Raw genomic sequence first — 26567 nt, forward strand, 5'->3', positions numbered from 1 at the left:
TACTGCTTAAGAAATTTAATGAAATAATTGTTCTAGTTACATTTTATACACAATTATTTTACAATACATAGGGATATTTTGTTTTAAGGAAATAGTACATAGTCTATCGGGAATAACTATAAATTACATAAAATTGAAATATGACATTTTCTTATTTACCACTATTCCTATTATTGCAAGAATTTATTTACACTTGTAACTTACTGAATATACAATGAAACAAGAAATACATATTTTAAACTAGTATCAGTTGTTCTGAATATAAAGGAAATTTTGGTCCAGCTATATCCTATGCTAAGCACAACTTCTAAAGGAATAAATTTGTATTGCTATCATGAATACATTTTATGAATAACTAATGTATTGAAGTAGGTAATATTTTTTTTTTACCTTCATACTCTACATTCACCGCTTTCATATCCTCCTATCAAATATATAAATTTTAAATCAACACTTAAATATATACATTTGAATAAAAGTTTCTCATTTCAATTGTTTTACATTATTAATTTCATATCTTTCAACATTATATCATAATTACGTTTCTTCGAGATTACTTTTCTAACATCTTAAAAGAATGTCTCCAAAAAAGTATTTAAGGCGAAACATAGTTAAATATTAACCAATGAAATACTCATAATATTGTATTACAACATTCCAATACTCATTCTTACTAAAATAGCCTATTAATTTTATACATATTTCACTTAAGGTTAGTTTTTAAATTGGAAATATTTTTCAGTACTTCCGATCCATTCATTAAAGTTTAAATATGTGTATTACAAAGAAGTATATTAGAGGACTCAAGATACATATTGATACTGAGATTATAATAAAATACATATAGTGAAGCTTATATTTATCATGAATTTTTATTTTTATTCTGATTAATATATAAGTCACAGATAATTTTATTGAAATAAAATAAACATGATTGGATTTTTCTGTACTAAATTAAAATATGAATATTGATGTATAGTTGTGGTTATTTGTCAAGGCACTATATGCTTTTGAAATAAAATATGCAAATTCCCGATGCATTTGGCAATTAAATTTCCAACCATGATCTGAGACCATTATTATTTATCATTTTTACTAATGAATTAATAAATAACCATAACAAGGCAAAGTATTACACTAATAACTTTCATATTATTTTTAAAGTTTGTAACCTACTGTACATTTTGATATGTGACAATTTCACTTGACAGCAGAAAAGTTTTGCATTTGATTATTGGTGTTTGATGCGACCCATGAGCTGAAGACGTCCCTGAAAGAAATAAAAACAATGTTAAATTTTTTTTTCAATTCTCGAGATAAATATTCCGTTATGTTTTTTCTCTATTACCTGCAATGACTAACAACACATTCATTGGAGCAATATTCATCCTCCCATTCACTATTAGAAATGGCAGGATTAGTACAGCCTTGGCGTATACATGATGGTGTACTTCCATTTTCATTTTGCTAAAGAAAAAATTAAATGTATTTAAAACAAAAAGGAATACATATCTAATATTCATTAAATATATAGTAATGATGTAAAATACAACTTGGGCTTGAATTGAAGTGAAATTCCATTTTAATACAGTGTTAGCAAATTAAAAAAATGTATTTAGTTTAAAATTACCATATTACTCCATCTTCATAATATATCAAATTTGTTTTAAAGATTTATGTACTATTACTTTATAAATACCTCTGGAGACTGGTGGGGCATTCCAGAATTTGAATTAGCCTTGTTATTGGAAGGCTGTTCGCTTTTTAACCCAGAATTCTGATTTTGTTGTTGCGTTTGCTGAAGTGGTTGTGACTGTTGATGGTGTTGAGTCTGCTGTTGGTTTTGCTGTTGCTGTGACGTTTGCTGATGTTGAAGTGGTTGCTGAGCTTGTTGCTGATGTTGCATTTGGGGTTGTTGTTGGTGTTGATTGGATTGTTGTTGCTGATATTGCTGAACTTGGTGAGCTTGCTGCATCTGTTTATGAATTTATTTTGATTTAATATATTTATTACATTATAAGAATGCAATTATATTTTTTGTCATAACTTTTGATTAATTTCTTACCTGTTGGGAGTGATGGTACTGCATGGCAGCATGTACAGATTGCACGGGTGGTGATTGAGACTGAACTTGTCTATAGGCTGGTGGTGACAATCCTGAATTTGCAGCATAGTTTGGAGATTGTGCTGGCTGATAGCTTCTTGGTGACTGTGCCATATTAGGTTGACATGATTGGTTTGGGTTTGCAGGATTTACTTGATAGCCTTGAGGCGATTGCCCTGGGACTCCCTGTTATACAAAAAAAAATTTTGATACATGTTTCATATTTGGTTTTTCTAATTAACAAAGCGAGTTTATTTATCATAGAAGTACATCACCTAATAATTATTCAGTGTAGTAAGTACTATTTGGTCCGGACAATATATGTTTCAGATACTATGACAGCCATGGCTTACTTTACTTTATGCACCTACCTGATAGTTTTGAGGGTTATGTCCCATATTTGCCTGATAGCCTTGAGGTGATGGTTGCGCATTTGTAGGATATCCTTGAGGTGGCGCTCCAGCGTACGAAGGCGGAGGCTGACCTCCCGGAAAACTCTGAGGTGTGTAGCCTTGTGGAGTTGTATTTGGTGCATAAGCTTGTGGAGCATGTCCGTTACCATATTGTTGGCCTTGATAGTAAGTTCCATAGTTAGCATTTGCATTGCTGTGATTATACATTATTTGATTTTCTTGTTCTCCGCCCTGAATTAAAACATTTCTATTTAAATATTTCTTTCTAAATAGTTATTTATATCAATCCTGTTGTGTTTATAAACTAAAATATAAATACGGTTTTAATTATAGTTGAAATAGAGAATGATGAATAAACGATTTTTTTTTACTTTTTAACGAAATAATTCATAACAGAATGTAACTAAAGAAAGATTTTTAACTTAAAACCTACAATTTTTAGTAAAAAATGTTAATATAACTCTCGTATAAAAGCTTTCGAAAGCTTACCGGTTTAGAAAGACGCGTGGAACAATAGCGAGCTTCGCTTACTTGTATCTAATTATATTAGTATGATTAAAATTGTTCACGAATTATTATATCATACATTTGATTATATTATTTTAATATTAACACGTAATTTAAAATATAAATATCCGAAACAACTTTGAATCAAAATTATAACACAATAGAATAAACACAGACTGAACACAGAATAAGAACTAGTCGATACGACGCTGCGTTGCAAGTTGCCATGATATTCGGAGTGACCAGTTTTAAAAATATAGCGCAGTCGCAGTTGTTACGTACGAGCGAAAGGCAGCTTTACGTTCTCGCCGGGTCCTTGGAATAACGAGAGTGTCGTTCGTACAATCAGTTTCGTGCTAGATATTTTCTGTTTCGTGTAATGTATAGGGTTCTTTATAATACTTTAGTACTTTTTATTAGTTTTAAAAAATTACAAGACGATTTCTATGTATGTACTTAATACTCAGTGATTGCTGTGCTTTTTAAATGAATTTTTTGCTATTTGCCAAAATTGGCGATTTATAAACGTTAGGTCAATAACGATTCAAATAACTGATTAAATTATTTTTATTCTTACATATAAAACAGTTGATATTGCTGTTGTTTATTTTAAGTTATGCTATAAGTGAAACTCTGTCAGTCTCTTTAAAATGTATACTTCGGTGATTTGGCTGTCGTGTCGGTTATAGCCGGATGGCAAAATAAAGTAAGGCACCAAATTGTTTTGGCTTTTTTCCGTTGAATCATTCGAATGACAATTGTTTTTGATTTTAACGATAAGTATTCAACGAAGATAAGAACGATAAATGTAATAAAATATTACGTATTACCATGAATAATATATATTTAATTTTTATTTCGTAATATTTTTTTTTTGAGAGATTTGCATACAAATTCGTTGCTATATCTTTATATATAGTTTAATTCAGGCACCTTAAAATATTATAAAATATAACAGATAAACAAAACACCTACAACTTGGCAGTATGGAGAAAACTTTTTCGGTGCTGCAAGCTAGGAATTTTATCATAGAATATAGAGTTTTGCAAATGAATATATAATTAAATCGAAGGAAGAATAATCATTGGAGAGATTTTCAGAACTTTTCTTTCCTCTTTGAGATACAAGAAACACGTCGTTACATTTGACATGGCAGAAGTTGCCTATCTTTAAAGGGGTTCAAATTTAGAATATAGCGACAGACTGAATATATGGTTTACTTTCAGTTTTGTTAACAATTTAAAAGTGGACCTAATGCAGCTTATTATGAAATATTTTTATGCGAGCTTTATTGCCATAAAAATGTGTTTATTTATTGATAATAAAAACTCAGAGATACCTTCTTATATTTAAAAAGAAAATTTGTACCTACTTCGAACTTTACTTCGAACTTAATATTAAATATTATATTTTTATCACAAACATAATTCTTATAGAGTATTTACATATGCACTCTAATGCCAAGGCGAACCGCGTTCGTAAAAGTGTAACCGGTGCGCTCACTATTCGCTTTAAGATCTAGCTCGTCGCTCGCAGACGTGATTTTTTATTCGCGAATCGAAGTATTAGCGAATGAGAGAAATAATAAACCACTTTATTTTTCAAAAATTTTCCTGTAAAACTGAGTTAATCAATACATTTTCAGAATTGGATACAATGTCTGAATTAAAGTAGATTACATTTGGAAAAAATCACATTAAGCATGAAATATATCATCAAACGCATATTCCTAGCTGAAAGGACTAACGTGTATATTATAACACGTGAATCATAACTAAAGATCTTACCTTCTCTAGGTCCCAATCTCGTAATCTATTTATTATAATTCGTCACATGTAGTCCATAGTAAAGGAAAACATGTAGAGAAACTTGCACGAAGCGAACCGCACTCGATAAGCTTGGTGAAATAAGTTCCTTGCCATCTCTCCTAAAGAAGAGAAGGCAAACTCCCACAGCCATTGTTGGGTGTTACTAAACTTTAAATGTGCCAATAAAATAGTACGTGGAAAAAGTATGTGGAAAAATTAAGTGGAAAAAATCCTGTCTTTAAGAAGTACAATAATCTTTTAAGCATAGCATTGGTACAGTGACGTTTAAGTGAATAATTTCATTATTTCAAAAAATATTTTAATTTTAATACAGTTAAAAGAAATTAATTGAAAAATAAAAACCTTAGTTACATGACTGATATAGGTCACGGCGGTTAATTTCCATGTTACTAGATAATTACACCGAAAAAAATTAAATATTATAGCACAATTAGTGCGTAAACATGGGTGCATTTTTTATTCTCTCACTCCCATAATCCGATGGAACGATTCCAACACGAGTTTATGCGCAGGACCAATGGCTTTAAATGCTTTTCGAGGCACGGTACACACTTCCAGACTCCAGGCTATTAGTGAGAATTTTTCGCCAGACCCCTTATATCTTATAACCACGCGATCTGCAGTCTTATAACTGAACTATTAGTTAAACGAGGCAGTCAAATATATATTTATATATATAATATTAAATTAAAAAATCTCTTCATAAGTAAAAATTGATTATACCAAATTACATTGTAATAATATATATTTTAAATTACTAATATATTTGCTTCTCTTTTTCAACTGAGTAGCCTAACAAAATGGCTAAGTTGATAAAACAATTTTCTGTTCTATTTTGTACTAGTACATCAGCACAACATTTAAATAAGGTTTGTAGGCATAATAAAAAAGTATTTATTTTTCCAATATGCTGCAATTCATCTGATTTCAGGATAATAGAATTTATAATTCTATAAAATGCACTTACCTTGGATACTAAGCTGGCTCTATATGCTGCCAGCGCTTTTAGATATTCTTTCTTGGCTACTTCTGTTTTTTGTTTGTAAACCTAATAAAAATTATAGTAATTAAATTCAAAACTTTTACGGCTGCTTTATATTCCACTTTATAGTAATACTTACACTTTTATGCTCAGAGTCTAAGCCATCCCACATGGATGCAACAATTTTAGAAACTTCACCAAAACTTGCATTTGGGTTTTGTCCTTTTATAGCTGCTTGTGTGTCTCGGAAAAATAGAGCATATGCCGATACAGGTCTGTGGAAATAAATAAATTTAGTTTTTGTAATTTGATACAGATATCAATTTAAAAATAATGCTCATGTTTAATGTTTTAAATCATACTTTTGTGGTTCATTTGGATCTCTCTTTTTTTTCTTTTTCTGCACTTTAGGCTTTTTCTGCATTTGTCCACGGGTTACTCCATTATCCATTGGCTCTGGTGAGGATCTTTTAACACCCATGTTGCTAACACCAATCTATGTAAATAAAGGATTTATCAAAAATATGTTGCTATTTATTTTTAAATAGTTCATTGGCAACACATATCTACTATCAATTCTATATAGTGTATATAAATCTATTATCTTATTAGTATAAAATTTTCCTATACCTGATGAAGCGTAGTTTGTTGCTGCCGGCTCGCTGAGCAATAATGGATAGGCAGAAGGCTTTCCGCATCACCAGGCAACTACCAACAAACAACGAATTTATTAGAAATTTTAAAATAAACTTGATTCAATTTAATGACAGTAATAAATTAACATGAAATGTATGCCAATGAACTACTTACAAAAAATATAATTAAAAATAACATATAAATGTGACATGAAAGTATAACATAGTTATGGTACATAAAGAAGATATTATTAAAGTAAATAATTATTATACAATAATTTATGAGACAATTAGAATATTTATTCCATAGTGATATTCTGATTAACAAGAATTTACGAATATTAAATAAGGGCTATAATGAAATCTACTAAGAATTAACATTATGAATTTAAATAATTACTTGAGAATGATGTGAAGGCACACTATCATCGGAGTCATCACTTGTAGTCCCTGGTGGTGAGGCTCTCTGTGGTGATCCATAAACTGGTCCAGGCTGGGTTGGAGTGCTTGGTGTTGGTGGACCACTCATAACTTGAGTTGGTTGAAGCATGAGCAACTGTTGTTGACCACCAGGCTGTTGCTGGATCATATAATTACCTGCTGGGGCAGCAGCGTTACTGAGGAAAAAAATATTAAATTAAAAAAAAAGAAGAATAAATTTTTCTTTTAACTGTTTTCGTATTGAGGTTCATAACATTTATGTTGGTTATTAATATATCAAATCTTTTCATTAAGTTGATATATATTGTAGTTTGGGTTTTTATAGGTTACTTTCTTAAATTTCACTCATGAATAGTAGTAACATTACTGCGTTTTTTTTTTTAAATAAGTGTTCTTATTCTTTAATTATAAATCAAAATTGTTTCATAAATTTTCTTTATTTTAAGCTTGTGTTTACATTCTAGAACATTGTTGTTATATTAGTAAATATAGATATTGGAATAGTAACAAAAACAGAAAACAAATAATACCTGTGAGATGTGACAGGCGTATGTGGTTCTTGTAAGTATAATGGTTGTTGATATGAAGGAGCACCACCCGGCGGAGCTAATCCATCTTGAGCCGGGTTCATCATACCAACCTAGATGAAAGTAATAATATTTTAGTATTCTTAAAAAAAAAAAATCAGATGCGAAATATTCTGAAAAAAAAAACAACCAAAATAATACGCAAGTAAACAAAATATTAATTCTTCTTAACCTACATAGTGGCAAAGTACTACTGAAACTGAATGGATATTGTCAAATTTGTCATTACCATTGTTAAAAAAGTTTAATTTTTTGACGTTGACATTTACAATGTCAATTTTCAAAGAATCCGAATTTGTGACTATGATTATACATTACATTATATTTAGTACATAAAACGAAATACATATTTTATATTTTTACTATTTAAAAAGGGTTTGTCATTAAATGCACGTTTTGGTGCCTAGTCTAGCCCCGTGAACGCAGCAGAGGCTGTGAGACTACAATACCTGCGCCAAACATCTGTTAGTAGCTTTACAACTTGTGAAACATAAAGAATAGATTGTAGTTGTGTACTTTTAGTTTTTATTTTTATTATTACAATTGAAAACGTCATTATTTGACATTAATTTTTTTTTACTAAGATTACATATGAATTAAGCATAACATATAAATATGTAACTATTAAAATATATAGGTACTATTGAGTATCGGTTAAAAATTCTTAAAAATATATGCCTGCCTTATCTTTATCTTTAACTTTGTAAGTACAGGATTTATCGACTACAGCCACAAACTTGAGATGTTTTTAAAAAATACTTTTGCGCATATTTTAATTACAAACAAATAATTACTTCTGTTACTAATAATAATTATGTTCTTTTTTATATATATAATATGTTACTTTTGACTAGATATCACTAAGAAAACTCATAATAATTTAAATGAAGCCATTTTAATCCATAAACAAAATATAATATGACGATAAATATACTAGCAATTTTATGTCGTTTGTAAACAATTGTTCCATTTAAAAAATACATTTTCGAAAATAATTAAAGGCCTCTACATTTCGTCGAAGACGTCGAAATCTGACTCTGAGAAAGTATACGGAATTCATCTTCAAAAAGTTAATACAGTTCTAAAAGTAGCATTTTTCTGTTTATTTTAACTAATTTATGTAAGATTTGCTACTAATCTTAATAAAGCAGGGGTTTGCTCGTATTTTAGGTATGGGTCGTTAGAAGTTAGGCTTTAAAAGTATGTTGCTATAGTTTCAATCAATTCGGTCAAGTGATTGATTTTTTTCTATATTTTTACCGTAATTTTTATATATATATTTATTATTTATATATTATATTATCTATATATTATTTAATGCAGTACCACATGATTATTTATACTTACAATCCAAATTTGTTCTTTGTTTTTATTCGAGTAAAGTATTTAAACTTAAGGGAGAGATATTTTTTTCCATCTATTGAAGAGAATATCCGATTCGAACAATTCAAAAAGTAAACCTACAAGAATTGAAACAGTCTAATAACAGTATGAGTTATTTGGATAAGGATTTAAACAGGTGTATGAATAACATGGTCTAATTTTGGTAGGTATTTCTATTAACTTATAAAATGTAAAAAGTGGTTATTGGAACATAACTATAATTGTTGGGCATATGGTACAGCATTATTGAAATCATCAAAGAATTTTTGAAATTCTACTTTATAACAATAGTATTTTTATAAAGTAGATTAGTTTACATAGTAATATAGATAAACAGTTAAGATTGTTCTGTATAATGAAAATATTTAAGCTATTTTTAAAATGCAAATAATTTTAATTTAGACGGACGCGATCGAGATCTTTTATGACCATTTCCGTCTAAAGAATAATATTTTTTTATTTTTTACATGTGAATGAAGAACTAAGTAGGTATAACACTATTTGAAACATAATAAATACATTTCAAGGTAAGATTTAGGTTACATTTATTGGTCTAGATTTCTTATTTCGTAGTTACCATTTAAGTTCCTCACAACTTTTTCAAAAATAATCAATCTTATCGCAATTATCTAATGAATTATTCTATAATTATCATCAATAAGTTTAATGGTTGTACTAGAAACATAAAAGTAATGCACCATGCCATCTATTTTTAAAATAGTTTTAAGAATGATCTAAAATATCTTCGAGACCACCGCCTACTTAACGGAATTTATTAAAAGGCAATTTCATTTCAATAAAAGCAATCTAAAAAGTAGGACAGATGATCGAGGACGCATTTCGTAAAAGTAGGCAGTACTTAATACAAAATATTACAACAAGAAAATGGTTTGTTGGTGCACTTATTTTAATTTGTATATATATGTATATATTCATTGGAATAATAATTAAATTTGATATTACAATGATTGTTTCTACATTTGATTTGTTTAAAATTAAAATAAATTGAATGTAACCAAAAGATAATATAATGTAAACAAACCTGAGGCGCAGAGTGGTGAAGTTGGGAGTATTGTATGTGCGAGTTTTGGCCCCCGGCACTGGCAGCATGCTGTCCGTGGATCAACGGAATATCAAACTCTTCGTCTCCGAAAGATGGCGTATGAAAAGTCTGCAACAATATCAATCATAGTTTACAAAAACATACTTATCGTAATATCAAAAATGTTAGAGTTGAAGTAAGAAATATATATGTATGTGTGTTGTTAATGGGTACGATAATGAGATAAAATAATTATTTCAGTTGAGTGTTTTGATAATTCGAGATAAAATTGTTCTTAAATACAATTTTGTATTTATTATTAAGGCGAAATATTAAATGTTAAATGTAAAATGTTTACAGTAATAATAGACAATTGGAGCGTTAATTAACTTATAGGTTTTATATGAACTTAATGTAATTTTTTTTTTATTTGTAGATTGGCCATTGGCATTAGTCGTATAAAATTGCTATTTTATTATTATTAGATTCATAATTAGTGAAGGGAACTTGTTCGTTCTATGAAGATTCGTGCAAATTTGTTTAAAATCAAACTATAAAACAGCATAGGACACTGGTACTTTATTGAATATTTTTTAGACGCTGTCAAGAGAACTGGCTCTCTTTTTCTATTAGAACTAAAGAGCTGTCATACATCAACATTGTTGCTTTGAAAATTTGGAAAATTCATATTCATTTCTTAATGCCATGATTATCCTTATTTTAACGAACATTGCTAATATTTTTGTCTATATTTTCACACTCATTAATATAAGAATTCCTTGCTTTTCTTTAAGCTTATAAATAGCTTCAACAACTTTTTTAATATCTGTTGTGTTATTTTTAAGTAATGTGTAATAAGTTATGTAAAAACATAATCACCAAGCACTATCAAGATAGTTGTTTGAGCCTTTCTCAGTGCGTATGTTGCGGAGCTGAGCTGTACCCTCTGTTAGGTGTAAAAAACGACAGTTCCGTTTAAAATAGTACTGTATAGTACGCTAGGAATGTAGTGATAACGTTCTTGACAATCGAATATCGATATCAGTGTAATTTTTTATTACTTTTACCCACCATTTTGATGGCACGAATTTATATTGATATACACATAGAGTTTTATATAGATAAATTATATGTTCTCTGTTTGAGGGATCTCTTATATCAATCTATTTGTTATAATGTATTCCGCTAAAATGCCATTTATATCACAAAAGCAAACCTCAGGGTAGTTGTCAGGAGTAGCCAAGTTTTGACAGTAAAGGATGTAAGTGGTATATAAAGTATATACTACTAAAATATTAAAATACATACATATTATGTTGCTGGTTTGGAAGTGGGCTAATTTAGAACATAAAACTACGAGTTTTTATGTTCTAAATTAGCAGATACAAAATAAATAGTTCGTCTCGGAGATGAGAGTAATTTCTTAGGAATTAAAACTGTTATAACGAAATTACGTTCAAAAACGGAGAGCTTATATGAAGCTCTATATTAAGCTAGTGCAAAATTTCATTTATACTATACAGTATAGTATTTTTAAAACGATCATATGAATATAATGATCAAATGTGCGTCTGTTATTTGTTTATATGCAAGTTTTTTTTGTAAACACGTCCTGCTGTTATTTCAATAAACAATGCATTCTTATACATAAACGAATTTTGTTTATTATTTTCACTTATAAAAAGATGTGAGATTTGTACCTTAAACTAGAAACTAGGGTCGTGATAAGCCCCTATAAGAGAAAAATAGACCACTCTCCCTTGTTCTGGTAGTTAATATTATCGAAGGTTTGTGGTATTGGCGATGAAAGAAATGGTTAATATTTATTGTAGAGCAAATGAGTTGTGCTAAACACTTAATATTAGATGACCCACTAGCCTGTTCGCCCATCTCTATCACAAAAAATATATTTTTCATGTATAATAAGTATGTGTATATAAAAATGTTTTCCTTGTATTTGTTTGTATTCTACGCGTTCGTGTATCGTACATCCGATTGGGTTAAAACTTTATAGTTGTTGTTGACATGTGTGTGGAGACTTAGGTATGATATAGTAACACTAAGGGTGGCTAGAGTAGCGACCGTCGCATTGTTTCTTAAAAAAATGTTTTAAGAGGACTTTAATGTTATGCTATATGACAAAACTGAAAGTAACAAAAATGTATTGTTTTATTAAAAATAACTAATTGTATAAATTCATCCGAAAATTTTATGGAATACCGTCAGGTAACTTGTAATACATTTAAAAAGACCACTTCTTTCTACACAATTACCAGTTATATATACATAAAGGATTTATGTGTAATCAGGTTTATTTGTACTAGAAAAATCCATAAAAATACCGTTAAAATTTAAATTAATTAAGAGTGTAAATGATTAAAATCCAGTAAGTTGTAGGTTATATACATTTCTGACATTTTTTGTTCAATACATTTTATGAGTAGAGGCAGTTGTTTCTGAGAAAAACGTGCCTTCAAAATGTGTGTTTTAGACAATTGTTAAATAATTGGTAAAAAGTCGTGATCCATTGACAATGGATGGAAGAGGAGCTGTGTTTGCGGCAGTCTTCTATTCTACGACACCTTATATTATAATTGAAAAACGAATGGCATTTCTTTTTTTTATATCATATATACTATTAAAATCCGACAAAATTGTGATGATAAATATGTAGTACATATTTATCATCAGAATTTTACAACGTCATGACATCTCCGGCGCTACGGAAGATTCAGCCCCTCCCATGCCCATGCGTAATAAGTCGCTAGTCGCAAGGCCTACAATTTTGGTAGGAAATATTTTCCTCTGCGATAAGTATGTAATACAATAACTGTGAAAACGTCTTTTTTTGTTAATTTTTTATTGAAAATTTAATATGGGGGTACTTTATCTATAAACGTTATCAGGGCGTAGAAACAAAAATGTTGACCAAAATTCAGATCAATGAAATATGTATTTTCAATCGATGAAGCAAGGTTTTCTTTTGATTTTATTTTTTTATCACATCAATATTACACAAAAAAATGTCAAAAACTAGTATTAAGGATGTATGTCAAATATATTAACACGTCTAACTATCCATTAGCATGACAAAAAACGAAAAGACACTCAGTCGATGATTTGAAAGAAACATATCAATTAAAGCCTCATTTCAGCCAACTCCTTGCTATTAGTACCGGAAGTTGACAAAATGAAACTATAATGATAAAAAGTTAGTGTATCACAGGGTCAATAAAATAATTTTAAGACACATAAACATTTCAAATTTTTTACTGAAAAAACTACGCTTCCCGTTGTCGTTGAGGACATATTCATGGATCACTTTTGACGTTTCAGTCGCGTTCTGTGAATTGGTGTTTAGTGTAAAAAGTCCACCATATTGGACCCGTAAAATAAAAACGCGTTTCTAATCAAATTGCATATTCATTTCGTTTAAATTCATAAACTACCATACGAAAAGGTTTTTTTTTTCATTAATAATTATAAAATGATTCGACGTTAAAATTTCGACAAATACATATGTATATTAATTATAAAAAAATGTACGGCTTTTACATTACATATGTACATCATTAAGCCCTAAATAAGTCCCCATTTACAAAGCATCCTTAATTAAAGAATAAAATATATAACCTACTTTTGTTTTTATGGGTAATGTAATGTGTGTTTCAATGTGATGGCGGTTTAAGTAAAACGAAATTCATGGTTTCACTATCACTAACCTGATCATTCATAGCGTACACACTTGCCTTTGTGTTGCGACAGATGGACAGGGACGACTCCAGGCTTTCTGGTCTCTGCAAATTAAAAAAAAAACATTATTGAATGATTATTTTTTTTTAATAGTAATTTGCATTACAATAAATGAAACAATTAGTTCGAAACTTGATAAAACGTAATCTTCACAAAAAAATAATAAGAATATTTATTTAACGTAACGTACTGTAAAGTATAAAGGATTTTCATTAACTACTTAACAAGTTTGTTACCGTTGAAAAAATAATCTTTTGCTAACGAAGTTGTCCTGTAATTGAACATAATCGCGATGGAAGATCAACGTCTGGTAAACGCTTAATTTATCTTGATTGTGAATTTATTATGGCGTATCTCGATGGATACTTATTTCCTGGCATCAATACGGGAACAAAGTAACCATGATCGACACAACAACCTCGTTAACTATCCGACATGATAGTTAAGTTCAATTTTATTACCTTATATTTTACATCTATACTTTATTAAATTTCCATCATCGATCATAATCTCTAGACTTCATTTAAGATTGCTATCCAAAAGTTAATAAAAAACAGTTATTCAATATAATAAGATTGTATTTGATAAGGGAGTAATGCATATACATATTTGTTATGAAGCATAATTTTATTTACGAAGGTATTATCATTTTGAAGTTTTTTAGAATCGATCCTGAGCTTAAATAAATGCATGAGTATTTATATATATTACATTAATATTGCCTCATTTCAAGCAAGCATTTGTTTTGTACTACTTAGGATTCGTTTTATAAATTTTTGCACACATATACATATGTTATAAAAAGGCAATTTCCTGGCTGATTGTTCATCACACACAGTATAATTATAAGTCATAGCGAAATGAAGTTTTGAGAAGAGTTCTAATCAAAATGAGAATTTTTAACGAAGGTTCTCTTCGTATTTTAGCGTATACAATATCATGCAAAACGTATAAACATAATCGACTTTATTCAATCGAAAAACTCATTATTTTTAATATACCAAAATATAAATACAGTCATACATCATATATATTTACCTTTTTATAAATTTAATATATTTTTACGAAAGTTAATTAATATATTAATATGTATATATTGAAGCGGAAGGTAATAATAACTACCATGTTATACATATTTTTTATTATTCATCCTTTATATTTCTTACAACTCTATTCTATATTGTTTTCCCGTTGCTATAGCGACGTCCCTCTTTTCTTTTCTGTTACTACAGTTGTCATCGGTAACAGACTCCGTACCATAAACTAGCGAATGACGTTCCGTAAGGAATGGTTCGGGTACTCAATCCCCTCAATGTATAATCGGATGTGACGTCGCTAATAACTTTACTTACTTCGCGCATAACTTTGGCTTTGGCTTTGGCTTGGCTTGGCTTGGCTTGGCTCGGCTTGGCTATGGCTTTGGCATTGGGCTTTAGCTTTGGCTTTGGCTTTGGCTCGGCTTGGCTATGGCTTTGGCATTGGGCTTTAGCTTTGGCTTTGGCTTTGGCTTTAGCTTTAGCTTGGCTGGCTTGGTTCTACTCGACTCGGCTTTGCATATATGCACGCTATAGCGTGGCGTTACAATATATACGAATAATTTTACAAACAAATCGAAGAAACATAATTAATTAAATTTCAGAAATATAGCCGTTTCAAATAAAACCTAAACTTATAATATTATGTAAATGCAGCCATTTAATTTGAATAAATATGCAATTGTGACAACGTAGACATAGAGTGCTTTGCATACAACGTAAATTTTAATTTCTGCTTTATTCAAGTGCATAAAGAAAAAAGGTTATGTCAGATGATAAAAGAAATAGTGAAAAGGAGAGAGATTATTTTTTTAGTTATATTGTTTTGTAGTTAATTGTAATAGTTACTTGAATAAATGAAAAAATATTTTTATTTCATTACATTTCAGCTTATTAAATAGGGCATGAGGATTAAATACGAACATTGGTATCAAATTCCGGCAACCAGCATAAAGTTTTTCGAGTTTTAAATTGTCTTAACTATTTTCAGTCGTTCTGTAAATAAATCTAAACACGATAACATGAAGAAGAGCACTGTTGCGCATTTTCGTCCTGGAAAGTTATTCCTGGGTAAAGATTTGGTCTTTGTAAATTTATGAAAGTAATGAAAAAAATAATAAGTAACTTAGTAGTAAACGGGTATTTATTTTATAAAAGATTTTTAATCATAATGTATTTTATTTTGAAACGGTCTATATATTTTAATTACGTACAATAAAAAATATGAAATAGGTACCTACATTGAAAATAAATCTTGCTAAAAATCAAAAATACTATTTAAAACATCATATATATAACGCGACCCGTATTGCACAGTTGCAATTTATTAACAAGAAAAATGAGTGAAGTGCCCTTCGCGAGTAAATATTAAGAACCTAGGTATTTATGTTATAATTTTGATTAATTTCTAAGTATACCATAAATCAAGAAATTGAATAATAATCTTATTATGAGACTGAGATTCCATTATATATAATATAGAATAGATTTGTTTCAGAGTGTGTCAAGAATATTATGAGTTAACGAAATACAGAAAATATAATAAATTCTTAGAACTGGTTTCTGGAAGGGTATTATTATTCATATCATTTTTATTTATCGAAATTATATTGTAAGACAGAATAAGAAAATATCATAATAACTAATAATTTATTATTGAAATGACGTACGTTTTATGTACTAATAAATTTCGAATAAACTAATACACAGATTGGTACTGGAGTGTGCAACTTCAGGCAATTTGATATTGCAATCTTAAGAAATGCTAACTGGAACGAAAATTAATTCCGCAATCAGTGAAATATTGTTATAACTTAAATTTAATTCTTAGAAAAACTTTATTTATTTCTAATGAAACATTTAAATAAAATTAAAATAATCGAAAAATTACACAACATTTCTTAATAAAACCTTTGGATACTGTAATTTAAGAGAAATATTACGTATGAAATCAATTTAATTCACTAAAACTGAATATTATCTAACTTTTGTTAAAAAATGTAGTAGATAAGTATCGAAGGTTCTATTTGTTCCGTTGGACAAAAGAGTTGTTTTTTTTTCTTTTAATTGAGTTGCAGCTAAGGCCTTTTTCGTGGACACACTTGTGGACACAACGATATTATTAGTTCACTTTTTAAATACTAGAATCAAAATCTAGCAAATTGTTTGGCAGAGGCAGTTAGAGTATATAATTGTTTCACTATTCAGTTGCTTCTTATAGAGTTAATTAATCCATGACGTCATTTTATTCATATTTTTCATTTGAAAGTGTATTATATAATTAACGTGTATAGTATACCTTTAATAAATTACATTGAGACTTCAATTAATCTAATCTTTCCCCCATGAGGAATATAGTATGTAATATATTATATATTTATTTAGCAAGTCAGCAATAGGTCACAGATTTTTGAAGATCGAGATAAATTTTTCAAGCTACCAATTAATGTTTGCCATCAGTTCAATTAAGGGGTACCAGGGTAATTCTTAGTCAAGTATCATCAGACATGAACACAAATACTGGTTATTTAGTTAAAATTATTTTTACTTTTTGTTTAGTAGATTTTATCTTTCAAGGATTCTGGAGAGCTCCAGAGCTTCAATAGTTTACATAATATATCTAATAATGTTCGTTGAACCGTATTCTTGACTCCGCTGTTAGTTCTGAACGAATTTGCAGACTAAGTTTTATCTACAATGTTCAATGAACAATTATTCTATTTCAATGAAAAAATCGTAATTAATTTTTTTTGATTAAAATATCTCATTAATATTATACCTTACCTTTCAAACACACTCGTTTTCATCATGAAAAATATGATAACCAGGACCAAAAAATAATAATCAAAGTTAGAAACATTAAAAATAACAGGAAAATTGTTTAACTCAGATTTTCGATAACTCACATTATACCCAACTATGTTAATAAATTACAGTAATTGTACCTGGAGGAGCTCTTTTGTAAATAACTAATGAGGCACGAATAGTATAGTACAGTACCTTATAAAAAAACATAAAATTGAGTATTTTGCCATTTCAGTGTGCATCGTATAAATATTATTATTTTTTAGGTATAACTTACTTCTTTTTTAAATACATACTTTTTTCAGTGCATACCACATCTCCGTTTATTTTGAATTGCGTAATCTAGATGTAGAGTCAGAGGAAAAATGTATAATATTTTATTTTTTATGAAAAATGAGTGTCGATGTTCCAAAAATTAATCAATATTGTAGTGCCTTGAGTTGTCGGTCTCATTCCATGACCGGTTTCTGTAGCACACCGGCTGCTACAGTCCCAATAGGCTTTTATACGTTGCACACTATCAACATTAAGTGAAAGGACATGCCGATAATTGCTCTCTGTGTTATTCGATTTTGTAATATGTCGAACTCGAATAAATCATTTACTAATTCATTTAAGGCTTATCTAGTTCTAAGAACAGTTAAAAAAATATTGCGAAACTTTTCAACTGTAAGATTGTTGTCTCGCGTAATACAACATGACGCTCCCTTTAATAAAAGCTAAAATATCACAAGAAAAGAATTCCAATAAATCTTAATAGTCAATTATAATGTGCCGTCCATAACGATAGTATGTTTCTAATATGTTTTTAGAGCGTGGAAAGTAGAAAGTTTTAAAAAGTAGGCAACTTTAATAAACATACCTCGAAAGGTATCTATTTGCCTAAAACATTTATATTTTTTAAAATTTTGATATTTCTCTATGTGGTTCTGATTCTTCAATATTAAAAATATTTTAACAGTTGCAAACTGAATTATTAATACAGTACCTATATTCATATAATAGTAAATAATACGTCTATTTTACGGTGTTTAATTACAATTTTAATAAATGTTAATAAGTCATTTAGTAGTCATAAAATATCGTATATTCAAACGTACTGAAATAATAAAATCCATTATATATACATAGCATTTGAATATTGTAAGAGAACGTGAATTCATTATTAATGTCGGTTGTGTAGTAGAGAATTCTTTAGGAGGACATAATTGCCGGTCGGTGACCCCGTTTAGTTCCTCCCACTAAAATAGCGTTAAATCAATTGATGTTATTACAATTGGAACGCATCTTTCATCGTAACCATATATGTCTTTACATTTCATAGGGGACTGTCGAATGAACCCTAGATAATTGTAAAGCAGGTGAATGCTTTTTGTTATATTAAAAAATGATTAAGTGGATGTAGTTTGGAATAAAAGCACCAATAATCTACATAGTAAATGTAAGTGACTAAATTACATTATTAAAATAATTTTATTATTTCATATTTATATATCTTCATTATATTTTTCTTTCTATATTGGTTTATTTATATTTAAAAAAATGTAATTAATCATACTAGATATAAAGTGCGTACGATATATATAATCTTTCAAAAAGTAAGTGTCAATGATTACTTAAAATATTTATAATTATTGTAATTAAAAATCAGATATTGTTTATATATTTAAAAAAAAATAAATATTTTTAGGGTCGTGCATCTATTACTTTTTTGTTCTTGTTGGTGCCGCCCCATCGAACTCCGAACTATAAATATCACATACTGGAAACTTAATTAATATACTAAAAGTTTGACGTGTTATTATGGTATATAGATGTACCTATGTAAAAATATTCGTTATTAAGATTATTTTCCAAAATTGATTAGCTATCCATAATCGTTTTTCAAAACCGGTAACTATAAGTATAGTTGCCATATTTTCAAGAAATAAAATTGGTCAATTTCTTTTTTTTTAATATGGAAACATTGCTCTTATGTTCTAATGTTTTTTTTAAGCATTTGTTATCTTAATATCAATGGTTATATCTGTCTTACGTCCCACTTTGTCAGTAGATAGTAGATATCAACGTTTGTTTGTACTTCACGATGTGTTATTGTGCCGTATGTTAAATTAATTGTCTGTTTAAATTTTAAATCTAAATCTTTCACTAAGAACGAAGGTATGTAGGTGAATTATTTCAACCGTAGCATAACATTTATGATTAACATAATAATCATGAAGTCATAAATCTTTTTATTATATCTAAATAATGCTTAATTTTATTACTCATGATAATAATTTATGCTCCTTTGAAAATTAAAATGTATATTTAAAATACATTTATTCTCTTTATATATAAATGAAGTTACGCTATTGAACTTTAATATAAAAGTGTAATTAAAAGGTTTTATCCGAAACTAATTTCGTAAATAATGTTTATCGCTTTTAAAATACGATCAAAACAAATACTTAATAGAAAGTAAAGTACCCACCATCCAGCTTATTAATGTTGTTACATATCCTATCTGCACTAGATCTAATAAATTCCTGGCTTAATTAAAAACGTTCCGGTTCCATGTAATATCTAATTAATCTATTGAGGAAGTAAAATTATAACAATTACAGTTTTAATTGATAGATCACTAAAGTTGGTTCACAATGTTCAATAGATTCAAGTTTACGTCCGCAACACACAAACGGACACAAACAATTTTTTTAAAGTAAAATCTCACTTTTTCTTATAGATTTATATCGAGTTTTATCGGAAACGATTAGTTGAAACTCGATGTAAAGGCACGCTAGACACACGTGCGGACCGCGCGGGAAGACTGCGTGGCGGTCGCGGCGCGCGCTGCGGTGGGGCGCCGCGGCTGTTAGTACTCGTGGCGGCCGAGCCACGCCGAGGGCGCTTTAGTAGCCTCGGCCTTCGACTGAACCAACGTTAAAAGCCTTTAAAAAGTCGCTAGTTAGTTGAAATTTAAATCTCGTTGGAAGGATATTTATTCCCTGTGCTTTTTAAGACTTGTACGATTTAGATATATATTGAAGCAATACGATCTTATATTATTTTAAAATGTGTGCTTAGTGTATTTTACAAAGTAAGTTACAAAAAGCTTTTAGAAAAAGCATGCCTTCATTCAAACTCAGGCTTCGAGAAGTCCTTCAGGCATTAGGATATGCTTATTCTCAGCCAAGTCAAGTTGACCTCTAACATCTGGCTCGAGTCTTAGTAGGTACCTCTTGTTACGTGACGGTAAGGTCTGAAACCTGGCCTGGCCATCCGTATGTATACTCCGTATGAGACAGTAGCACCTCGTACGATAATTGAAGTAAATGTATAAAAAAAATCTATTTTCTTTAAAAGAGTACAAAAGAAAATTAGGATATTAATTGATGTACCTAGTTTATATTAAGCTGTCATCATAAGAGTTTTAATAAATTGCAGCCATTAGTTTCCGCATCGTACATTGACGGAAAAAAGTGCATATTGCCCTGCCATGTATTGCCCTCTGTCAAAAACGTCACATAAAATTGTTCGATAGACACGAACTTGTTTTATTAATTAATTGGACTATTGTCTTATTAATGCAGTTGGTATGTTGCCTTAATAATAAGATTAGGTTTGGTTTACAGTCTACTAGTAATTGTATCTGTAGTGTATTATGGTTTTGTACAAACTTGTTATAAGTTTATTATAAAATATATTTGGTTTATAACTATAATAAAAAGAGAAATAGAGAGACAAATTATATGCTCACTTATTAAAATCACACACACTTATCAAAATCTCCACGTCTAAAACGATTCTGTTGACAATTAGGTAGTAGCGAGTATAGTAGAGACTGCTGGACTTGCAGTTTGCAAACGCATCCTTACGGCACGCACCTGACTTTTCTAAGTTTAAGGCAAAGTTGTTTCTCCTTCAAACTGGACTGGGCCAGTGTGATTGATTTTCTCATACCGAGGAGAGGCCCAGGATTGGGACAATTGGTAAACAGGGTTAATTTAATTGTTATTATTTCTCGTAATCGTTCATTGGTCGAAAATTCGAGCCTACTTCATTGATAACAACTAACATTGGTTCGAAAGGTATACGATACAATAAAAAATAATAAATTTTGTCTTTGCTGTTGCTATGTATTATTTGTTTCAATAAATAATGTAAGTACATGTTATAATAACGCATAGAATTAAAGAGAACACCACATGCTGACTTAAGCGTATTTTACTAATTTGTGTGATATTTACTAAAACTTTGTTGTATTATGTCTACACAAATCGATCAATTTACAATGGAATATTTTTTTTACAATAAAGAATATTTATTTAAATTAAATTATTAGAGCTTTATACAAAAACCTTGAAGTTTTTCGTTCAAGTAGAGTCTTTTTTGTCTTTATATTTTTACCTTATAGCAGTACAGTATGGTGTCGTACAGTAAGTATGGCAACATTTTTCAACGAATTAATATACGGAATTTAGAAAAGAGGTTTCATTAATATTTGTTTTTTTTCGAGCGCGCTTAATTGTACCTTTTCTACTTTAAGGGTGAAGAACTTGTACCCAGACCTTCAAAAACTATTTTACTACCGCGAAAGGTTAATTCAAAAGAAGTCGTTAAGAAAAAGTAAGTTGCGTTAAACGTGACCAAGTAGCCCTTTTTTTGGGGTTCAAGTTTATTAGCAAATTTCATTAAACAGTTATTTGCATTAGTCGTGGAAGTGAATAGACGGACATAAAGATTTACTTTGGCAATTATAATATTAGTAAAGATTAGGTATCGACATTAAATGATGGCAACATTGGAATTGAGCCTAAGGCAAATGAATTTTTATATAGCATTGATGTATTTCGTTCTGTCATCATTGTTTTGATATTGAAAGGAATAAGACAGAAGTTTTTTACCAATAACTCCCTCATAAACATTCGGTGACTCCGTAGATATTTTACGAAATCAATTCCTTCGTTGTTTTATTTTTATTAATTTATAAAGTAATTGAAATGAATCAAAGTAGCTATCGATACGAGACATAGGTATTATATTAATATTAATCATCTTAATGGATATTTTTACCCTGTACTATGCCCGTATAACTTTCCGACGAGATAAGTAAAAAATACATAAATCCATTTTCAAACTATTTTAGCAGATAATTCATTTGCACACCTTGGTAATTTATTAATTACATGGATTTTAATCAAAGGTCGCCGTTTTCAATTCTAGTTCCAACGAGTTTTTCAGGTCCTTACAATTGCGTTGACAAATCAGTTCTTATTCTGTCAAGAATGAAACAGTGCTAGAAAATTTGGAAGTTTGGGAAAAAATGTCTAGAAAAGAGACGAGTTATCTATTAATATGAAATATTAAGCAAAATAAAAATATTTTATTTTTTACATTCTGTCTTGAACTGATAAGAAGTAATTATATGTATATCTGTCATAATATTTTTTGCTACAAAAGTATGAAATTTATAAAACAACTATTATTTTCTTACCGATTGAAAACCCTGCATATCAAGAATTGAATAACGTCTTATTTAATTGTATGTATTTAGAAGTGGCTATATGTTTTGTGGTTTTACGGGCTACAAATTAGCTTTATACATATAATATGACTGTTTGATACATTTTGTTTTATTGTTTATGGTTACTGCTGCTTGGGGTCGTAGCGTAAAGTTCTATTGCTTAAAACCTACCTCAATAAAGGGACTATCGCAAAAATAATTATTTTAAATCGGAGTGATAAAACACGACACACTCTCAAGCTTTATAGTATCTATTTATTTGAGTTGTGACGATTACGTAATTAAACTTTTATTATACACTACATATCTACACGGATTTACATAAGTATCATTTTTGATATATTAATGAGATATTCATTAATGACACGTACGTCTGTGTTGTATATCAATTACGTAATTACTGTGTGATAAAATTTTATTAAAAATGCAGCATCATTTTAATAATAAGTACTAGGAACGTATGCAACGCTTAAAATTAACACAAATATGGGATATATTATTATTATATGCACTTCTATATAGCAATTTCTTCACACATACATACTGAATATATTAAAACTAAATAAACGGCTTGTGGTTAGTCTGACCCAAGATTGATTACTCGTATAAATATTTTAGTCGGATAAGTAACATTCATACCTTATGAATTGTAATTAATAAATAGTAAAATAATATAACGTACAAGAAAGTTAAAAAAAATATTAATTTTAAATAATGTTTCTATGAAGTAGAAAATATTTGAATTTTATTTTGTTTTCATAATATTTTTATTATTAAATCAATTTAAATTATGATCAAATAAACATAACTTTCTTGCCGTTATTTCAATAGTCTGCATTCGAATACTAAGTCAGTAGTTAGATCAACTCTTAAAACGACGATACCAAAGTGAGGCTACTTGTTTACAATTAATTTGATTTTAGTTTTTTAAATCCAAATAAATAAATTTTAGGTTAATTTTTTTTTTTAATTATAAAAAGTAATTATTCTAATTTTTGTTATTTTTTTTTATTTTAATTCTTACCTTGTACATATTGTAGATTTTATACGATCTATCATGATCGTCCGAGGTGACCTGAGTAGGTTCCATGGCGATACATCAACTAAATGGAACACTGATTTCAAAGTCTTTTTGTCCATTTACCAATTTTGCATGAAATGATTGATTAAAAACTGTAAGCAACTTTAAGAAACTAACAAATAAATTTTTTATCTTGTCCTTTTATTTCAATAAAAATATTTATATTGAGTTTTTCACGTTGTAGTTAATTCATAAATTACGAGAAATTATTTATTTTTTAAAACGTTAACATATTGCTTTTTTTTAAAGTGAACATAAGGCGGGAAGTCGTCATCAATCGTATAGTAATTACGGTATTTATCAATGGAGTTAGTATGGGTATAGTCGAGGTGTCGTCACCGTCAGTGGGCGAACAGCGAGCGACGAGCAGTAAGCGAGCACGTGGCCGGCACGGGGCACGCGGGCCTAGCGCAGCGGGACACACTTGCGAATCCGCGAGGGAGCACCCGCCGGAAACCGAGGTGTACCGGGGCTCCTCGAGTACAGAGAAGTGGCGGCCCGCGGCGCGCCTGTCCCGCGCACTCCGCACCCTGCACCCCCCAATACCCGCACATGCACTCTGAAGCCTCCACACCACCGCTCACCCCGCATTCTATGCTCGCCTTAATCGCAAATTAAGGTTCCCGTAATGTTTTCTGTCGTGCTTAGAGCTTAATTTGATGTTTTTCATTATTTCAGATATTGTAATCGGATCCGAATTAAAAAAAGATGACCTTTGACTCTGGAATATTATTTACATTACGAACAACTTTTATCTTTGAACTTTAAGCTATAGTTGGAGTAAAAGCTTTTATTTCAAATATAAGCTCTATTAGACGCATTTATCATTATGCCAAAAAATGCGTTTTTTTATTTATGTAACGAAAGATAATAGAAAGATAACGAAGAAATAAATAAAGTTAAGATTCAGCATTAAATAATGTCTTTAAAATTCAATACTTCTCGCCTTTTAGTAGAGGTTAAATAAGCCAGACAACAAGGAAAATATAGCCAGACGTATGTATAATTATAATTCCTGTATGTCGGGTTTCATCAATTGACCCTTCCAGGCACGAATAGCATTTTGAAATTGGATAGAAAGTAATTAATTGATTTAATTCCTATAGTAATATTTCATTCTGGCAGATATTTCTTTTTAATACTTTTTTTTTCAAATGTTTACAGTATATTTCTAGAATGCAATTAGAGTTTTAAGTTTAGCCAACAAGTTACATAAGTATACTTTGGGTATCAGCCAAAATTTTCATAGGTGGAGTATACGAAAGTTGTTCATATTTACGGGCCGAGTGCGAATAGAATTGTAAGGTAAGAATTTACAAGCGCAGTTGCAGTGTGATGTGATTTGAAATTTAAAGATAATTCCGAATATCTGCTAAGAATTTTCGTCATTGAAAGTTCAATTAGTGTTTAAATTGAGTTGAAACCACAGGATAGGATATAGGAGGATATATGAATTCCTATAAACGAAAATGCCAGCAAATGAGTTATTTCAGACTTTCATGAAAAGTTGGTCATTTTTGACAATTTATTTTAAGTTCAACGCATAGTAGTGTTGTATGAATAAGTACAAGTTTAAGCTTATTCTGCGTAAATGATGTGCATATTCCATGTCAATGGTTAGTAATGCCGATTGCGGGTCGAAGCCTCTTTAAGCTTGTTCTTTGAACTGTATAACAGTGTACACATATGAGCACGTACGTGATTACTTATAAGCTCTTTACAAGGGGTTATTCGTAACAAAAAGTGAATCGATGGATGTAACTACCGTGACTCTCTGTGCTCTTCTCTCTAAGATTTCAATTATCTTTGTACTAACTCCAAACCTCTAAGTTGAATGAAATCGAACTCTGGTCGTAGTGAAAAGAAACTGTTCGTCGTTTGCGAGTCGTTGGAGTGTGATGTAGAATTCTTGCGGTGCACAGGTTGTTTTGAGTGGGTCGGTCTATTTGTGGTGACAGGAGAAGCGTGGGTGCCGCGTGTACCGAGCTGGAGTGGCAATGACCTTGACACTAAGCGAGTGGCCTTGGGTAGCACGTGGCGGCTGACACCCGCTGTCTGTTGTCGGAACGCCGCCGCCGCCTTTCCCAGGGGAGCCTATTGTGGACACGCCCCAAAAATTGCAATTGACTTACTTTTTAGAGTATTCTATGGTTTTTATAAGCTATTATACTTGAATTAATATTCACATACCATTATATTGAAAGTAATTTTTTTTATTATATTTATAATATGGAAGAAATATTTATAATCTTCTATTGAATTTATAAAATAACGTTGGTTTGAATATTGTAAGGGATTATTATTTCTTTCGATGATCAATATTATGACTGAGCCCTGAGAATCGTAGACCAATAATGAATATATCGAAGGATATATATTGATATATTTGTTACACATAAAATATACCTTCTTGTAAGAGTCACCTGGAGTCCTAAATTGATTTATATAAAATCTAAATGAAAGTA

General features: G+C 29.8%; 1 protein-coding gene across 8 annotated transcripts; it reads right to left on the minus strand.

Annotated features, from left to right (window-relative positions):
* Positions 1–24576, minus strand: LOC124533483 (TOX high mobility group box family member 3-like). 8 transcript variants are annotated; one of them, XM_047108799.1, is made up of 14 exons: positions 24442–24576; positions 13646–13720; positions 9924–10052; positions 7442–7551; positions 6871–7087; positions 6466–6543; positions 6198–6331; positions 5975–6110; positions 5821–5901; positions 2476–2748; positions 2066–2290; positions 1700–1975; positions 1349–1467; positions 1–1270 (listed from the first exon to the last, which is right to left on the minus strand). In XM_047108799.1, exons 2-14 carry the CDS (start codon positions 13655–13657, stop codon positions 1201–1203), a joined length of 1860 nt encoding a protein of 619 aa, XP_046964755.1. In that variant the 5' UTR covers positions 13658–13720; positions 24442–24576; the 3' UTR covers positions 1–1200. The 8 variants fall into 8 exon arrangements, with proteins under 8 accessions (XP_046964755.1, XP_046964750.1, XP_046964751.1 ...); XM_047108794.1 differs by lacking the exon at positions 24442–24576 and adding an exon at positions 24046–24129; XM_047108795.1 differs by lacking the exon at positions 24442–24576 and adding an exon at positions 24046–24128 and having other exon boundaries at positions 13673–13720.
* Positions 24577–26567: the final 1991 nt, after the last annotated feature.

The sequence above is a fragment of the Vanessa cardui genome, chromosome 11 (genome assembly GCF_905220365.1).
Source record: "Vanessa cardui chromosome 11, ilVanCard2.1, whole genome shotgun sequence".
In the NCBI taxonomy this organism is placed as follows: Eukaryota; Metazoa; Arthropoda; class Insecta; order Lepidoptera; family Nymphalidae; genus Vanessa; species Vanessa cardui.

Bases quoted from the DNA above. Each gene is read 5' to 3' on its own strand.
- LOC124533483 (XM_047108794.1), bottom strand. From the start codon at position 24,111: ATGGAACCTACTCAGGTCACCTCGGACGATCATGATAGATCGTATAAA. The intron at 7,552-9,923 runs GTTTGTTTACAT...ACTTTCATCTAG, and splicing joins TTCACCACTCTGCGCCTCAG to GTTGGTATGATGAACCCGGC. The intron at 1,976-2,065 runs GTAAGAAATTAA...ATTCATAAACAG, and splicing joins AGTACCATCACTCCCAACAG to ATGCAGCAAGCTCACCAAGT.